Source organism: Tympanuchus pallidicinctus, unplaced genomic scaffold (genome assembly GCF_026119805.1).
Source record: "Tympanuchus pallidicinctus isolate F22 unplaced genomic scaffold, pur_lepc_1.0 scaffold1, whole genome shotgun sequence".
NCBI classification, from domain to species: Eukaryota; Metazoa; Chordata; class Aves; order Galliformes; family Phasianidae; genus Tympanuchus; species Tympanuchus pallidicinctus.
The window spans coordinates 10,425,350-10,442,743 of NW_026294618.1; the positions used below are offsets into that span (position 1 = coordinate 10,425,350).

The 17,394-nt window shown below is 42.2% G+C and overlaps 2 protein-coding genes across 2 annotated transcripts; both read left to right on the forward strand.

Annotated features, from left to right (window-relative positions):
* The first annotated feature begins 279 nt into the window (after positions 1–279).
* Positions 280–6,971, forward strand: NT5C1B (5'-nucleotidase, cytosolic IB). Its single transcript, XM_052688823.1, has 6 exons — positions 280–460; positions 537–704; positions 3,900–4,029; positions 4,525–4,647; positions 5,312–5,496; positions 6,037–6,971. The coding sequence occupies exons 1-6, from the start codon at positions 332–334 to the stop codon at positions 6,373–6,375; spliced, it is 1,074 nt and encodes a 357-aa protein (XP_052544783.1). The 5' UTR covers positions 280–331; the 3' UTR covers positions 6,376–6,971.
* A 2,998-nt stretch (positions 6,972–9,969) lies between these two features.
* Positions 9,970–16,972, forward strand: RDH14 (retinol dehydrogenase 14). The gene is made up of 4 exons (XM_052700328.1): positions 9,970–9,999; positions 10,399–10,566; positions 12,278–12,874; positions 16,072–16,972. Exons 1-4 carry the CDS (start codon positions 9,970–9,972, stop codon positions 16,687–16,689), a joined length of 1,413 nt encoding a protein of 470 aa, XP_052556288.1. The 3' UTR covers positions 16,690–16,972.
* The last annotated feature ends 422 nt before the right edge of the window (positions 16,973–17,394 follow it).

The window sequence follows — 17,394 nt, forward strand, 5'->3', positions numbered from 1 at the left end:
AAGGCCAATCAGATCCTTATTACTGTATTTTGAATTTTTTCTCGCCACGAACTTCTTCCAACCAATGTTAAAGCAATAATAAATCTCTAAGTGCCGCAGATAAAACGTCATCCGTAGATAAGATCAGTGCCTGCGGGTGCTGCCTAACATCGAGCAGGGCGTGGACGCGCTCTGTCCCCGCTGCCCCAGGGGCGGGTGCTGCTGGGCTGGAGCGAAAGGGAAAGCCGCCGCCCTGCCGCCTTCCCCTGCCCGAACGGGGCGGGGCGGCCCCGCCGCTTCCCGGTGCTGAGCTCCGGCCGCGCCCGCCCAGCGCGCCCCGTCCCTCGGCACCATGAGCGGCTCCGGGCCGGACGCGCCGCAGCCCGGCAGCGCCGAGGAAAGCGGGTTGCAGGAAGCCGAACGGGACTGGGCGGCGGCCAAGGCCTTCTACGATAACCTGGTCACCAAGAGACCGCGGCCGGTGAGCGGGGGCGGGATGGGGCTGGGGATATCCGAGGTGCCGGGGGTGCCGTCGCTACCCTCCTCTCGCCCTGCAGCCCAAGCCTCAGCATGCCATCACGGTGGCCGTCTCGTCTCGAGCTCTCTTCGATCTGGTGGAAGAGCGGCGGATCTACGAGGAGCAGGGGGTGGAGAAGTACGTGGAGTACCAGCAGGAGAACGAGAACGTCACCCTGAAGCCCGGACCGGCGTTTCACTTCGTCAAGGTGCGCGGCTGCGGGGCGCTGGGGATGCTGCGAGGGCGGATTTCGGGAAGAGGATCTGGGAGCCCTCCTTACACAGAGATAACCCTGGCCCTGTGCCTCCAGCATTGCTGGGTGCGGGCACAGAACTCTTCCTTGTGAGGTGATTCACAGTTAAGATATGTCCCAAACTGTTGTAAGTTTGTTGCAGCCTCCTCCCCTAAAATGAAACAAAACAAAACAAACCACACACAACCCTCAGTTCCTAATCCTAGTTTCACTTTTTAGTCCCACTTCTATTAGGACTGTTGTAATTAAAGACATTGTTGACTTAGCGTGAATCAAATTACTGTATACAGAAGTGAACTATTTTTATCAGCTTTAATTTTTCCTTGCTTTCCTCTTGTGAAACTCCACCTGCTGCACTTTGATCATCCATGAGGCCCCCAGTACAAGGACATGGACCTGTTGGAATATGAATGCAGAAGAGGGCCATAAGGGTGCTCAGAGGGCTAGAGCACTTCTCCTGAGGTGACAGGCTGAGGGAGCAGGGCTTGTTCAGTCTGGAAAAGAGAAGGCACCAGGGAGACTTTGTAGTGGCCTTCCAGTACCCTGTTTTTCTGTAGATGAGCCTACAGAAAAAATGGGGAGAAACTCTGTCAGGGAGTGCTCACATAGGGCAAAATGTGATTGTTTTAAACTCAAAGAGGGGAAATTTAGATTAGAAGTCAAGAAGAAATTCTTTATTCAGAGCTCTGGCACAGGCTGCCCGTAGAAGCTTTGGATGCGTCATCCCTGGAGGCGTTCATCCCTGGAGGTTGGATGTGGCCCTGGGCAGCTTTATCTGCTGGCTGGCAACCAACCCATGGCAGGGGTTGGAACTAAATGGGTTTTGAAGTCCCTTCCAACCTTAGCCATTCTGTGATTCTAAGATTCTTTCTCATCCTGGAAATAAGTCTTGAGGATCAGAAAATACAGTAGACCCCTAGTTGGGAGTCAAGGTTTGAGCAGAGGTGTAATGGAATATTTTGCCTTCATTGAACAGGATAAGAGAAATGGCCAAGGCAAACAGCCTCCAGCATGGAAAGCAAGTTAAAAAATCCCAGGTTGAAATAATATGTATGATTTTGAGTAACATAGATTTTTAGCGGGACTAACCTGAAGAAACTGCTGTCCACAGAGTTCATTTTGTATCCATGGAAAATTGGCTGATAAGCTCTGCCACAGCAATTTTAGGAACAAAAAACTTCACTTAAAGGTAGATCTTTATTGGTGTGTTCTAGTCTCAGGAACGTAAACATTTTCAGTCTATTTGATCAGGTTTTGAAAATACATAATGGAAAAAATTATTGAGGTCAATACCCGTGCTATTAAAGTATACCAAGTAACTGTCAATAGCACTAAAAGCACAAACTTAGTAAAGGTGTTTTTAACAAAAGCATAGATATGAAATAATTCGCTGTGTGCACTAGGGAGTTTACATTGGCTTGGGAATTTACTGCTTCTTTTCCTACCTATAGCAGATACCAAAGAGCAGCCCTGCCAGCACAGACAGTTTTCAAGGGATTTTTTAAGGCTCAGTGTCCAATTCTTTTTGAATACAAGCTAGATTTGACTCACACTTTGAAAATCAGAACTGTTAGCTAGGCCAAGCTAAATGCATCTTGATCTCTGTTCCCTTTCATTATTCTGTTTACATCTGAATTCTTTACATAATCATAAATTGCTTAGTGACAGGAATTGTTAGGCTGCAGAAATGTAGGTTTGTTGAATGGCAGCTTTCTATCTGAGATAAAGAAAGTGCAAATAGTTTATTTTTGTTTGTATTCCTTTACTGAAATCTTTACAATACTAACTTAATGGTGTTGTATTTCATGCGTGAAGTACTTAAGAACCCATGTTCCTATATCATGGGATCAACTTGGGCAGGGAATGTAGAGGCATTTGGACAGAAAATGGCATTCCCTGCCTCCGCTTCTGCTTAGTTTCTAATACTTAAAGAAATTTTTGCTATACTAGAATAGTAGCAGAGAATTTAAAAAGGGGGAAAAAAAGGTACCATGGGCTTGTGATCAGAAATTGTCTTTTTTTCCTAGACCTTATACCAGGTTCTGACTTAAGAGTTCTCCTAAACATAGTCCCACATGAGGTAGATATGCTTTTTAAAGTGAGATTCCCAGAATTCCAGAATTTAGTTATAAAATCTATATTTTAATTATTAACACTTGGTCTGGCTTTTTAAAGCACCTTAATGAGAAACAACCCATCTTGCATCCATTTGATGATTCATTGTTGTCTTTATTGCTGTAAACCCAAAGAATTTCATTCAAGGGCCAAGCTCTCAAACACAGATCTGTGTATAAATCTAGAGCAAAGTGCAAGTATTACTCCAAACGAATGAGATTCTAAATATATATCAAGAGAAGATGGATGCAGAGACAGACAAGTGGATTGAAGGAAATAGAAGAATGCCAGACTGGGAATACAGCGTATTGGAGTGTTAGCCCATTAAAAGTGATCTCAAATTGAAATCAGTAAGATGTCTTCAAGCAAATCATGCTTGATAGGATACGATTTGGTGCTCATCAATTATGAACGGTCTTTGACACCTTACCACCTGAGCTGTGTTAGTGAAATCTTTGTGTAAATATATTGCCCAAATTCACATTTGTTCATAAGAAGCAGTTACCTACAGAAATCCCCTTTTTCATTTCCCAAGAACAATCATTAAGTGGACAAGATACTACTGTTCTCCAGCAATGTTTCATTAAATAGTAAGCAATATGAGCAGGAAACTTGAATGTTTCTGAAGAAGAGACTTTTCTGTTCCTGAAAAAGAATATTTGGTACCCAAAACAGAGTAAAACATTCAAAGGGAGCTTAGAATAAATTGAAGTTCAGCATGGAAGCCAAAAATATAAAAATAAAACATAGAATCAATATATGCATTGATATACTTTGGATGATCACAGCATCTCAAGAAAAGGGATTTCCATTCTAGCTAAATTCTGTAACTTTGAGCAAAAGAAACTTTCTTGTCTTAAAATGAGTTCAGGCAACCAGTTCCTGGAAGCAACAGAGGAGAATGGAATAAAACAAGTTGAGAAAGTTAAACTTCAAGTATTTCTCCTTTAAGACAGTCCTATCACTAAAGCCCCAGTGATGAGGAAGGAAGGCATATACCACGTGTCTGTTGACTTCCACATTCGTTCCCCGCAGGCACTGGAGCATGTCAATGCCAGGCTTCTTGAACTGTACCCTGATGATGAAGAACGATTTGACATTGTTCTGATGACTAACAACCATGCCCAAGTGGGAGTGAGGCTCATAAACAGCATTAATCACTACGGTAAGTATAATAAATACTACTCTATAGAACTGCCTGTGCTTATGTAATAAAAGAATTTAATTTTTTCTGCTTTGATCTTTTTGAAAATAGTTCCTTTGGTACTGACACCTGTTCCTTTGGGAGTGATAATTATTTTTGTGGGTCAAAGTGAAATAGTGTTAAACAGAATATGGTCCAAAGCTCGGACTTAATCAGGTGTGAATCCTAATTTCTGAGAGTAAGTTCATTTCTTTCTTTGGTATTCACACTCCATATACATGTCCTTTCACAGCACTTATTCTGCTTCTTAAAGGGATTTCATGTTAAGTTCTCCAGATGGAAGGACTGATGAAACATCACAGTCAGTTTAAGTTGTGAAATTCGTTGATACAGTAGTGAACAGGTTTGCCTTTTGGAAGCTTAGTGTCACTTGTAGGCTAGAGTAATTTTTCACAGCTTCCCTTTCCAGGTTTGTAGTGTCAAGTAGAGTCATACCTTGTGCTGTTCTTATTTCAGGTTTAACAATTGAACGCTTCTGCATGACAGGAGGAAAAAGTCCTGTTGGCTACCTGACTGCGTATCTTACCAACTTGTACCTGTCAGCAGACTCTGAGAAAGTGCAAGAAGCTATAGAAGCAGGTTGGAATTGTCTCTGTTTGTTGCTAAAAGCCAACCTAGGAACTGTTTGTCTTTCACAGAAAGTAGTGCTGCTTCATCAAACGATGGAAGTCATTGTTATGCATGCCAAAATCTTATCATTTAGTTAGTAAACAATATTTCTCTGCATTTTTCCCCTCAGACCCTTTGATCTGCTGATAATGCTAACTTAATCTGCCTCTACTTCTGTCTCACCTTTTTGCGTCTTCTGCTGCCATCTTCCAGGAATTGAATTCCCATGCATCCCTGCTTGTTCCCATTCAGTGTGTTTGAATTGAGTCATTTGTTTGATAGGAGTACAAAAGCTAACTTCTGTGTTGTAGAAGCAAAAAATATTAAGGAAAGTAAATATTTTGACTTAACAGTCTCATTGAAATTTCATGCTTTGTCTCATTTGGAGAGCACCTTAGCGACCAGGTTTGCATGTTATATGGAACTGAAAGTGAGCCTATCAAATCAGTTATTTCAATGAGACAGCCTTCATATGTATGTGTTACAGATTAGCCATTGCAAACTAATTTCAGGAATGGTTTCTGCTCACTATATATAAAGATCACCACAAATAAACCATTGGAACTGAACTGCTGATAATTCTATGAATGACTTTGCAGGACATGGCAACTGAAGTTCTCTGATCTGCTTTCAGGCATTGCATCAGCTACCATGTTCACTGCCAACAAGGATGTTGCTTACTCAGATACACAGCTGAGAGTGGCATTTGATGGGGATGCAGTTCTGTTTTCTGATGAATCAGAACAGATTGTCAAAGAGCAAGGATTAGATAAATTTTTTGAACATGAACAGCTGAATGAAAATAAGCCTCTTGCACAGGTTTGTACTTGGTAGAACCATGGAATTTATCTAAAGACCACAAATATTTTTAAATCAGCTTACAATAAAATACTATCTCTACTGTTGTTAACAATGGTATAAATCAAGACTAAAAGCTTGATCTATGGCAGTTCTGCAGAAAACAGCATATTGGAAATTGACTCAAAATATAATTTACTTCTTTTAATCAGGATGTAATTACAGTGTTGTCATTCATCTGAAATGACTTTGGGGACATCTGTGTAACTAAATCTGCTGTTGGGCTTTGTACAGGCAAGTGATCGCACCTTGAGGATCATTGTAAAATAAGTTTGGTGTTTTTAAAGTACACAGTATTAAGTAGTATAGTTGCTTCATGTTGTAAGATGTCCTGTAAGCCCTTGCAGACCCACTTAGAGATATTACACATAGAGATTGCTCCAAGCATCATAGCATTAAGGAACGAATTCTGTATGTAAGTGATAATCTGGAGGAAAGCACGGGAATTATTTTAGGAACGATGAGGAAATATTTATTGTGCATTTAATATTTCATTCTCAGGGTCCTTTGAAAGGTTTTCTGGAAGATCTAGGTAAACTCCAGAAGAAGTTCTATGCAAAAAATGAGCGATTAAATTGTCCTATAAGGACCTTCCTGGTGACAGCCAGAAGTGCAGCAAGTTCTGGAGCCCGAGTACTGAAGACTCTGCGTAGCTGGGGTCTGGAGATTGATGAGGCGCTCTTCCTAGCAGGAGCTCCTAAAGGACCAATCCTAGTGAAAATACGTCCACACATCTTCTTTGATGACCAGATGTTTCACATCGAAGGAGCACAGAAATTAGGCACCATAGCTGCACATGTTCCCTATGGTGTTGCTCAGAAATACCAAAAATCTGCATGACTGAGTGGTACCATTATGGATAAAGTTCTTGACTCAGCCAGCCTCTAATATATCAGTAGGTCTGAAAACCTCTACATTTGTGTACTACAAGCACTTTCTTTAAAGATTTAAGTTCTGGCTAGAAAAACCTTTAAATGAAATATTTTTAATATAGGCCAGTTTTTCATAGTTGTTTTAATAGCATTCTTAAGCAGTTTAGGGTTTATTTTTGTTTACCCTTCTGGATACAACACTGTGTTTTCAATATTAGAAAAAGATTTGTACTGTTTTTATAGTTTGAGATATATTTTAAGAGACAGAACAGTAATATTTTCTCTAAAAAAACCTGTTATTGGGTTATTTATAAGAAGAAACATCTGCAGATATAATCCTTACTGTTCATTTCTGAAATTACCACAAGTACAGTTTACCTGCATGTCATTACCTTGTTAAATGTGCATTCCGTAGCTTTGTTACCTGCAGGTTTCAGCTTCTATGGGCGATTGTCTTTCAAGTGAAATATTAGTATATGAAATAGTATATTTGATACTGTGTTTACAAGAACCCTTTATTTTTCTATATTGTTTTCCTACTGTAATAAAGCTGGCTTTACAGAACATTGTCATTTTTCTGTGTACAGGCTTTAGTATAATTTCCTATGCAAAATGAATTTATGTATCAGCAATTCTTTATCTCTTCCCTAGCTGAGGTATTTAGAACCCGTTGTGGTTTAACCCAGCAAGCAGCTAGACACCACTCCACCCCCTGCCTATTCTCCCTACTGCTTCAGTGGGGTGACAGAGAGAACTGGGGGGAGGGGAAAAAAAAAAAAGGTAGAACTCATAAGTTCTATGAGTTGAACCTCTGAGTATAGATTCTAAAGACTACTTAGCAGGACAGAAAAGAAATAGAAATAACAGTAATGATAATAATAAATATGTATATAAAACAAGAGATGTACAAAGCTATTGCTCACCACAGCCAACTGATGCCCAGTCAGTCCCTGAGCAGCAGCAGCCCTCCCTAACCAACTCCTCACAGTTTTACAGGGTGTTTGTTTGTTTGTTTACATGATGTCATATAGTATGGGATATCCCTTTGGCCAATTTGGGTCACCTGTTCTGGTTCTGTTCCCCCCCGAAGCCCCTTTACTGGCAGGACATTACAATACTGAAAAACTGAAATGTCCTTGGGTCCACACAGCACTGCTCAGCAACATCACTGTATTATCAGCATTGTTTTTCTCCTAAAGCCACAACATAACATCATATCAGGCACTATGAAGAAAACTATCCCAGCTAAAAGCAGAACAGAACCGCAATTAACTGCTATCAGCCCCATGGGAATGACAAGGTAGAGGTCTCAAAGACATGTATGCTCCAATAGATCTCATGTTAATGTGTCAGATATGCTATGAATATAATGAGTTAGGCAAAGACTAAAGAGCTATTTATTTATTGATTGGATTCATAATAGTATTCACGTCTATTCTGTAATCTGCATGAACTGAATCTGGCAAACTCAGACGAGTTTCCATGGGACAGGTGTCTGCTGCAACATGAATTCATGCAAAATTACACCATAGGTCTAATGTACCTCTTTTGTGCTAAGTTCTTGTATCTCAGTGTCGTCCATGTTTTTGAATGCCTTCCAAATGACACAGTTAACATCTGTCAGGTGGTGTTTGTTCTCCTTCCCTCCCCAGTGGAACAAGTGTCCTGTTTTATTTTTACTGTTGCTGTGTATTTATATGAGAAGAGACAAAACCAAAAGAATGTGCCTTGCAGGGGGAGTATAAGACAGTAGTGAATGCTTGTGGTAATCTGTCGTTCCTGTGGGAATTCACTCCAGGGTCTCACATTAGCCTCTGAGAAGGTTCGGTCTCTTCTGTCCAGATGAACTGTCCTGCTATTGCAGAAAGCTTCATTGCATTAATTGTGGTTTGCCTCCCAAAAATGTAGCTAATCTTTTAAATGCTCTCATCCAAGCCACAAAGATCTCTGGAAACAAAAGATGAAAGCCATGATTCTGTACAAAACTTGAACAGAAAGCACTGGAAAGGTTTTGTGTTCACACACTAGCTTGCCGTATTGATGGAATAGACTGCAGAGTTCTGGTGTACTTGGAATTTCTTAAGTGTTAAAGGCTTTATGCCCAAAATATATCACATTTCTATAGCTCAGCCAGAAAATGAGGAAGAAGTGAATTACTGTGGCTTGGTCATTGCCAGGACGGGATAGAGTTACTTCACCAAATGGAGATAATAAAAAAAAAAGTTATTAACAGATGTTTTCATATGAGAGCTCCAAATCAGCTCTCCAAGGCATCCAAGAAATATTCCTTAGCTGTGAAGTATAAAATGCACGTGTACCTTTACCACAAAAGCACGGCTGCAAACTGTAGGAAGACTGACCCTGCCTTGCTGAAGCAGAACATAATCAGTCATCCTACATGTATGCATTGTTAGCATTACAAATGTGAAAGCTGTGTGCAGTTGGACTGGATGATCTTGAGGTCTTTTCCAACACTGGTGATTCTATGATTCTATAATTCTATGATTCTATAAGCACGCTGGCCAGGGCATGATTAGAAGCTTCCAGTTCTTATATCTTTTTCAGTCTGTACATACAGTGGTAGAGGTCTATCCTTTGCGGCATCAGTCCTTACCTGAGTGCTGACTGTCAGAATCCCCACTGCCATATGATAAATAGCAGATTCTTTACCCTGCATCAGGAGCCAGGATGAATCTATTCCTCTAACAAAGAATATTCTGGTTCCTATAACTTTGCATCTTATTGTAAACCACTGTCCCTTTCTTATACTTTTTTTGTCAGCAAGGTCACTAGGCAATAAGTAAGTGAGGTTCCAACACCCGCTGGAAGCACAGTATTCTCTCAGAAGAGCATATGAAAGAACACCTCACGCTGGTTATGGTCCCTGCATTGGTTTAAGAACGCCAAAAGCTATCTCTGTCACAGGCAGACACGTTGGTGTCACCTGACTAAAATACTCTTTGTTGTAATCGTGAGCCAGACAGTGGAGTGAAAGGCAAAGAGTGATTAGAGTTTTCTGAGATGAAAACAAAGAAGAGGTCTCTCAGAGAATCAAATGTGTTTAGATGTGGTACTCATACAGCTTGTTAAACTGTTTGAGAAATATGATAGGCGGTCAGAGGAGAGACAGCAAGAAAAATGCAGAAAAATCGGATACATCTCTTTGGCTGTGATGTGAGTTAAAGTCAGCCTCAGAGCAGACTGCAGCAATATGAACATGTACCCAGATATGGGTAGCATGAGCACATGACCGTTAATTGGAGGTTAAAATTGCAAATTTTATTTGGTATCACATCCAGGCCAACTCTGAGAAACTGGATGAAAGGTTTGTGGGTTTTCTCTTGAATTTCTTCCTCATTTTCCCAAACATACTTGATCTTGACTGAAGACAGATAGGAAGCTGAGGGATGGCCTAATGGCAACCTACAGCTCTTCAGAGGGAATGGAGGGAAGAATCAGGATGGGGATTGGGAAAAGATTTTTCACCAGAAGATGGTGGGCATGGGACAGGCTCCCTAGGTCATTGGTCACAGCCCCAAGCTGTTCCAGGAGTATGTGGACAATGCTCTCAGATACAGAGTTTGAATTTCAGGTAATCCTGTGTGGAGTCAGTTGGGTACCCTTTCAACTTGAGATATTCTTATATATATATATATAATACTATATATTTATATTTATATTTATATTTATGTTTATATTTATATTTATATTTATATTTATATTTATATTTATATTTATATTTATTATATAATACTATGCTGGTAGGGCATCCACAACCTTTCTTGGAAACCTGTTCCAGCACCTCACCACTCTCAGTAAAAAACTTCCTCCTGATGTCTAATCTAAATCTCCCTTCCTTTAGTTTAAAACCATTGCCCCTTGTCCTGTCACTATCTACCCATGTAAAAATTTGATTTCCCTCATGTTTATAAATGCCCTATAAATACTGGAAGGCAGCAATGAGTTCTCCCCACAGCTTTCTCTTTTGCAGGCTGAACAAGCCCAGTTCATTCAGCCCGTCTTTTCAGGAGAGGTGCTCCAGCCCCTGGATTACTTTCACGGCCCTCCTCCAGACCCTGTCCAAAATCTGCACATCTTTCCTGTGCTGGAAGCTCTGGACTTGGACATGGCACTCCGGCTGGGGCACTGCCAGGGCAGAGTAAAGGGAGAGGATTATGTCTCTTGCCCTTCTGGCCACCCCTCTTCTGATGCAACCCAGGATATCATTGGTTTTCCGGGATGAAAGTGCACATTACTGGCTCATGTTAAGTTTTTCATCAACCAGGACCTCTATGTCCTTGTCATGTATTGTCAAGAAGGCCAATGGTGTCCTGGGGCGCATTAAAAAGAGTGTGGCTAGCAGGTCAAGAGAGGTGATCCTCTCCTTCTACTCAGCATTGTGTGTCCAGTTCTGGGGTCCCCAGTTCAAAAAAGACAGGAATCTCCTAGAAGGAGTCCAGCAGAAGGCCACAAAGATGAATGCGTTTCTCCTATGAGGAAAGGCTGAGTGACCTGGGTCTATTCAGCCTGGGGAAAAGAAGACTGAGAGAAGATCTGATAAATGTTTATAAATCTCTAAAGAGAGGTGGGAGACAAATGGATGAGGCCAGGCTCTTCTTGGTAATTTGAAGCAAAAGGACAAGGAGTAGTGGCCTAAAACTTGTAAGAGGAAGTTCCATAATAACATGGGATAGAACTTCTTTACGGTAAAGGTAACAGAGCACTGGAACAGGTTGCCCAGAGAGGTTATGGAGTCTCCTATGGAGATCTTCAAGACCTGTCTGGATGCCTACCTCTGCAATCTATTGTAGGCTACCTGGTTTAGCAAGGGGGTTGATCTCAATGATCTCCTGAGATTCCTTCCAACCCATGTGATTCTGTGATTGTGTGATTCTCAGCCAGGCTTCTCTCAAGGAGTTCTTTTCCCAGTTTGTATACATATCTGGGATTGCCTTGACCCAAGTACAAACCTTGCACTTTGCTTTGCTGAGCCTCATTGGGTTCATAAGGGCCCACCTTTTGAGTTTATCAGAGTCCTACTGGAAGTCATCCCTTCCTTCTGCTGTACCAACTGCACTGTTCAGCTTGGCAAATGGCCTCAGGTTGCACCAGGGGAGGTTCCAATTGGGTATTAGGAAAAAATTTGTCCCAAAAAGAGTGGTGAGGCACTGAAACAGGAAGCTCAGAGAGGTAGGGAAGTTACCCACCACTCCCGGGGATGTTCAAGATAAAGGTGGATATCACACTGAGTGGCATGGTCTACACTCACAGGCATGGAGTGATGGATGTTCTAGATGATCTTATTGGTCTTTCCAATCTCAGTGTTACTGTGATTCTACTATTGTTATTGGTGTGAAACTTGCTAGTATTAGACAAGGAAATTACCTCTTTCCCTGGAATGCCATGCAAACTAAGGGGGATTCTTATCTAAACAGGTAAGGAGTTTTATTAGGAGAAATGGTTTTAAGTTGAGGGAGGGAAGATTTAGGTTGGGTGCCAGGGGGTTAGGGTTAGGGTTAGTTCTTTACAGAGATAGTAGTGGGGTGCTGGAACAGGCTGCCCAAAGAGGTTGTGGATGCCTCGTTCCCTGGAGGTGTTCAAGGCCAGATTGGATGGGTCCTGGGCAGCCTGGTCTGGTATTAAATGGGGAGGCTGGTGTCCCTGCTTGTGGCAGGGCGTTGGAGATTCATGACCCTTGATGTCCCTTCCAACCCTGGCCATTCTGTGATTCTGTGAAATAAAAACTTGGGGTGAGAAAATTTGTGGGCTACACAAATTGTGCGATGGGCTGTTCAGGGCAAGGGTCAAGAGGGGAAAGGCAAGGAACCGTGCAGTTACGGTGACCAGTTTTGGGCTCCGACTTCATTTAGGTGGGAGAGCACTATCTGGGCCCTGCCCTGTGCGCAGCGAGGACGGCACTCCGCGGCCCTCCTGCCTCGGGACTCCGCCATTCGGCTCCGAGCCGCTTCGTGCCGGAGCGAGCCGCTCCGTACTACACTCCCCACAATGCGGCGCGGAGCGGCGCGGCGGGCGCAGCCTCACTGAGCCCCGGAGCTCGGCCGTGCGCCCGCGCCGGGCGGAGCGCCGCTCGTTCCGCTGCCATGGCCCCGGCGGCGCTGACGGCGGCGCTGCTGGGCGGTGGGCTGCTCTTCGCCGCCTGGCGTTGGTTGCGGGCCGCGGCCCGCCCCGGAGCCAGAGCCGGGGCCTTCATGCGGGGCAAGACGGTGATCATCACCGGGGCCAACAGCGGGCTGGGCCGGGCGGCGGCCACCGAGCTGCTGCGGATGAAGGCCCGCGTCATCATGGGGTGCCGCGACCGCGCCCGGGCCGAGCGGGCGGCCCGCGAGATCCGAGCCGAGCTGGGCGAGCGGGAGGAGGCCGAGGGAGGCGGCGGCGAGCTGGTGGTCCGCGAGCTGGACCTGGCCTCGCTGCGCTCCGTGCGCGCCTTCTGCCACCGCGTCCTCCAGGTACGGCCTGTGCCGGGCCTTGCACCCGACTGGCGCCGGGCTCTTCCTCCCGCCGGCACCCGGGCTGGGGTGGTGCGAGGTGTGGCTGGGAGTAGCGTTCTGGTTTTTTGCTCTGAGACAAGTTGTGTTTGATGTTTTCAGTTGGTCGTACAGCTCAGCCTTGTCCCGCAGCTTAAGGCTCATGGGTGAGCCATGCAGAACTGTGTCCGGGCAGTACCCGAGTTTAGTAGATGGATAGTCTTGAATAGTAACATTTCGTAATCCCATAGTAATCCTCATAGTAACATTTCTGCACGTGGCCTGAAAACTCAAGCTTAAGGAGGCTGGAGACGGCCAATCAGTTTTCCACCTCAGAGTCATTTGAGTTGGAACGGACCTTTAAAGCCATCTAGTCCAACTCCCCTGCATTGAGCAGGGACATCTACAGCTCCGTCAGAGCTCAGAGCCCCGTCCAGCCTGACCTTCAGTGTTTCCAGAGATGGGGCATCCACCACTTCTCTGGACAACCTGTGCCAATGCCTCACCATCCTAATGGTAAAAAACTTCCTTATGTCCAATCGGAATCTCCTCCTTCTTAGTTTGAAACCATTTCCTATCAAAGGGAATATTCGGCTGAGAGCCTCCACTGGGTGCATTCCACTCCATGAGAAGCTTTGGCTGAGACACTGATCTGACAGCATTTGACAGTGCAGACCATGAGATGGTCTGCATAGGAAACCAGGCTTAGTGAGTTGTGCAGCTTGGAGAACTGCTTGTTAAGTACTTGACCGATGTCTAGATGCCGTTTTGATAAATAAAAATTGAGACTATGTTGCATTGACTTTCAAACAGCTTTTCTAAATTTAATTATCTGAAAAAGCCAAGTTCTGTAGTGGAGCATTGCAGTCTTTCCTTCATACATTTGAATCCAATGATAAGGTCAATCTAATCTTGCTTCACTGTTTTGGGAGAATATGCACATATACAAAATGATATAATACACTAGAAAAGAAATGCACTGCCTAACTGTTTTGTATTTTCTACATAGTATCCAGAAATGGAAATTTATTACTGTCTGTTTATCAGCAAAGTCAATAGAAGTGACTGTAAATGATAAATGGTTGGAGAAGGAGAAAGCAGCACTACAAATACATGCACTGATAGGCATTTTAACCTTCATTTTCTAATTGATCCCAAAAGCAGCTGAATGAAAAGGAATGTAATTTTAAGAAGCTGTTATGTTCAAACTCGTACTAATTGTCTTTTCTGAACCTGTGATTCTTTATTGCACAATTTGTTCTATTTTTGTTGTTGCCTGGTGGATGGTTACTGAGCTTTTTTGTGTGTGTGTGTATGTTTTTGGAGATGAAGAAGTCTAAAAAAAATTGTCAGGATAGGGTGAAAAGGACTTAAATATTTTTCAGGATGGGGAAACATTCCCACAGCCTAACTTAGTTTGTGAGAGCTTTCCATTCTGAAAGTACAGGTGATTACGTCTTTCACTCCTTAATTTCATTGCAAAAAAAGAAAAATGGAGGACTTAGGGATGTTGGGGGGCTCCAAGGAAGAATGGAGAAAATGGAAGCAACCTCAGAAGCTCCAGGGAATAGTGTTGCCCAACAAAGCAGTGTTTTGTAATTTGCTATGCGCTTGGTCATAGTAGTTACGTTAGCATTGTTCACATTACTTGAGGTTATTAAAATAGCAGTTTCTGAATATATCACAAGTAGAACTTCTTGAAGTGTTAATTCTTGTGAAATAGATTATCTGGTCAGATGCTACAAAAGGCTTACAAAGCAATGTTTTCTAAAGTAAAGCAGTGCTAGTTAGAAGATCTACTTTAGGTCAGAATTTCAGCCCTGTCCTTGCTTACTGATAGGAACCATTATGTGCTTTTGGGTGAAGAGAATTGGATTTGATGCTCTTTGATAATGCCTCAGGAATTGTGTGAAACAGTCCTGCAGAAATCAGAGGCTGAAGTGCCTCTGAAGTGTGTGATCAGGTGCCGACATCACTGAACTGAATGACAATGTGCAAATTTGGATTTTGCTCTCTGAGCATCTTTGCAGGTGATGGCAGTCAAATGAAAATAAATAGTATCAAATTAATCTTCAGATTCTCTTTTTTATGATCAACGTGACCCAAAGTGATCTTTGTCTGTCAGCTGGCTCCACATTGTTTTTAAAGAATTGGCAGTAAAGGAAACACATCCTACTTTTTCTGTTAAGTAAATGCATTTGTTTCTGAATCATGCAAGCATGAATTCCTGTGATACCTTCATATTCTTGTCAGACATGGGTGAAAGCACTGAATTTGGAATTCAGGTAGGCTGCTTAATCTGATCTATTTTAATTTTTTTAAAGCTGTTGTTTGGGAAAGCTCTTAATTTTTGAGTGGGTGCTGATACATGAATGTATTGTAAATTATGTTTGAATTATCTGTACCACTTTCTGTATTAATTATATCAGTTTCCTGAACCACAACACTGATCCATCAAATAGCACCTGCTGAGCATATCATAAAAATGTCAAGCCTCCATCCTGTAGAAATATGTTCTTGAGTATGCCTATTAGATTCAACTTGTTGTATGAAACTTGCTGAGATTAATAACATAATGAACTCTACTTTTGTCATGAGTTCTTCTCTATATGTTGCACTAAACATCACAATAAAATGTAGTAGCTTTAAGACAGAGATTAAAGCCATGAAAATGCTGTTTTGCAAAGCTTTTTAGGACATCTCCACAGTGAGACAGTGGGTCTACGGTTTGACGGTTCCTTTCAGCGGCAGTATTCTTTTGTGCCATGTCTGCATGATGTTTTTATGGTAGAATCCTTGCCCATGACTGGGGTTTGTCAGAAACTATTGTCATTAATGTATGTGCTTTTGCAAGTGAAATAAACAGGTTACTTTTTAGAGGAAAACAAATGCTTCACAAACATAAATGATCAGCCTGGAGGCGATTGTGTTGTCTGCATACATTATAAGTAAATACAGACCTACTGTGATGTACTCAAGCCTGTTGGAGTTAAATATTCAGTTTAGTGGTATTTTATTTTTTTTCAGTAATGCTTTAGAAACTGTTGGAAAGTTACCATTTGGAAAACTGGAAGTTATTTCCCTCTAACAGTATATAGTGAGAAATATTAAGCATAATAGTATGTTTTGCGTGACAAATGATTATAAAACTAAATTAATTTTTTCTTTCCTATTTAAAGGAAGAGCCAAGGCTGGATGTTCTGATAAATAATGCAGGGATATTCCAGTGCCCGTACATGAAGACAGAGGATGGCTTTGAGATGCAATTTGGTGTAAACCACTTGGGTCACTTCTTGCTCACCAACCTTCTTCTGGGCCTCCTCAAAAATTCTGCTCCGAGCAGGATTGTGGTAGTGTCCTCAAAGCTTTACAAGTACGGGGAAATCAACTTTGAAGACTTGAACAGTGAAATAAGTTACAATAAAAGCTTTTGTTACAGCCGGAGTAAACTGGCTAACATACTGTTTGCAAGGGAGCTAGCCCGTCGTTTGGAAGGGACAGGAGTCACTGTCAATTCACTTCATCCGGGTATTGTCAGAACAAATTTAGGGAGACATGTGAATATTCCGTTACTGGCAAAGCCCCTATTCAATTTGGTGTCATGGGCTTTCTTCAAAACACCTCTGGAAGGAGCCCAGACTTCTATTTATTTGGCCTCTTCTCCTGATGTTGAAGGTGTGTCTGGGAAATATTTTGGGGACTGCAAAGAGGAGGAACTTCTGCCCAAAGCCATGGATGACCTGGTTGCAAGAAAATTGTGGGATATAAGTGAAGTGATGGTTGGATTACTGAAATAAGTGCCAGGGATAATATGATAAGGAAAATGCAGATAACTATGCAATACATATTTGGAACTGTAATTCTCACCTTAGATGCTGTGAGAACACAGATCTGTGCTTAAAAATGTTTGATAGAAGAGTGATTTATGCTGGAATTCTGTTTTAAAATAATGATAATCTTTGTTCAATAAGCACAAGCATTCAAGAAGAACCTGGAATAGAGAATGTAACTTCTGAATAAATCTGTTCAGAAAGTCATGGTCTAAAATAAAAATTAAACAAAACTGTGTTTTGCGGTAAATGTTGCCTATTTGTCATGTTTTGCTACTTTTAGTCATGCTGGACAGTGTAGGGTGTTGATGGTGAAGTGCTCTTCCTGTGAAATGGTTTTAAAAATAGAACCTAAAACTAAGATCTGTCTTTTTGAGCCATCATAGTGAAATCTGGAGCACAGTTTTATTGGTATCTTATACTGTAATCATTAGGCCTCATGAGTGCCATTCGAAGACTTCTCCACTGAATGCTTCCATGAACAAAACTGTTGAGCTGTATACAGTTTAGCTATGAAGTTACTTTTTGAGTTTAATGTAACTGCTGTTCAATGAATACATACACTTCATTGTGCAAGCTCTATTTCTGTTTTCACATATCCTGAACTTGCTGTTTCTAGATATGCAGATGCCTTGGGTTTTATTAAAAACAGTTGACTTATCTCAGTAGGGT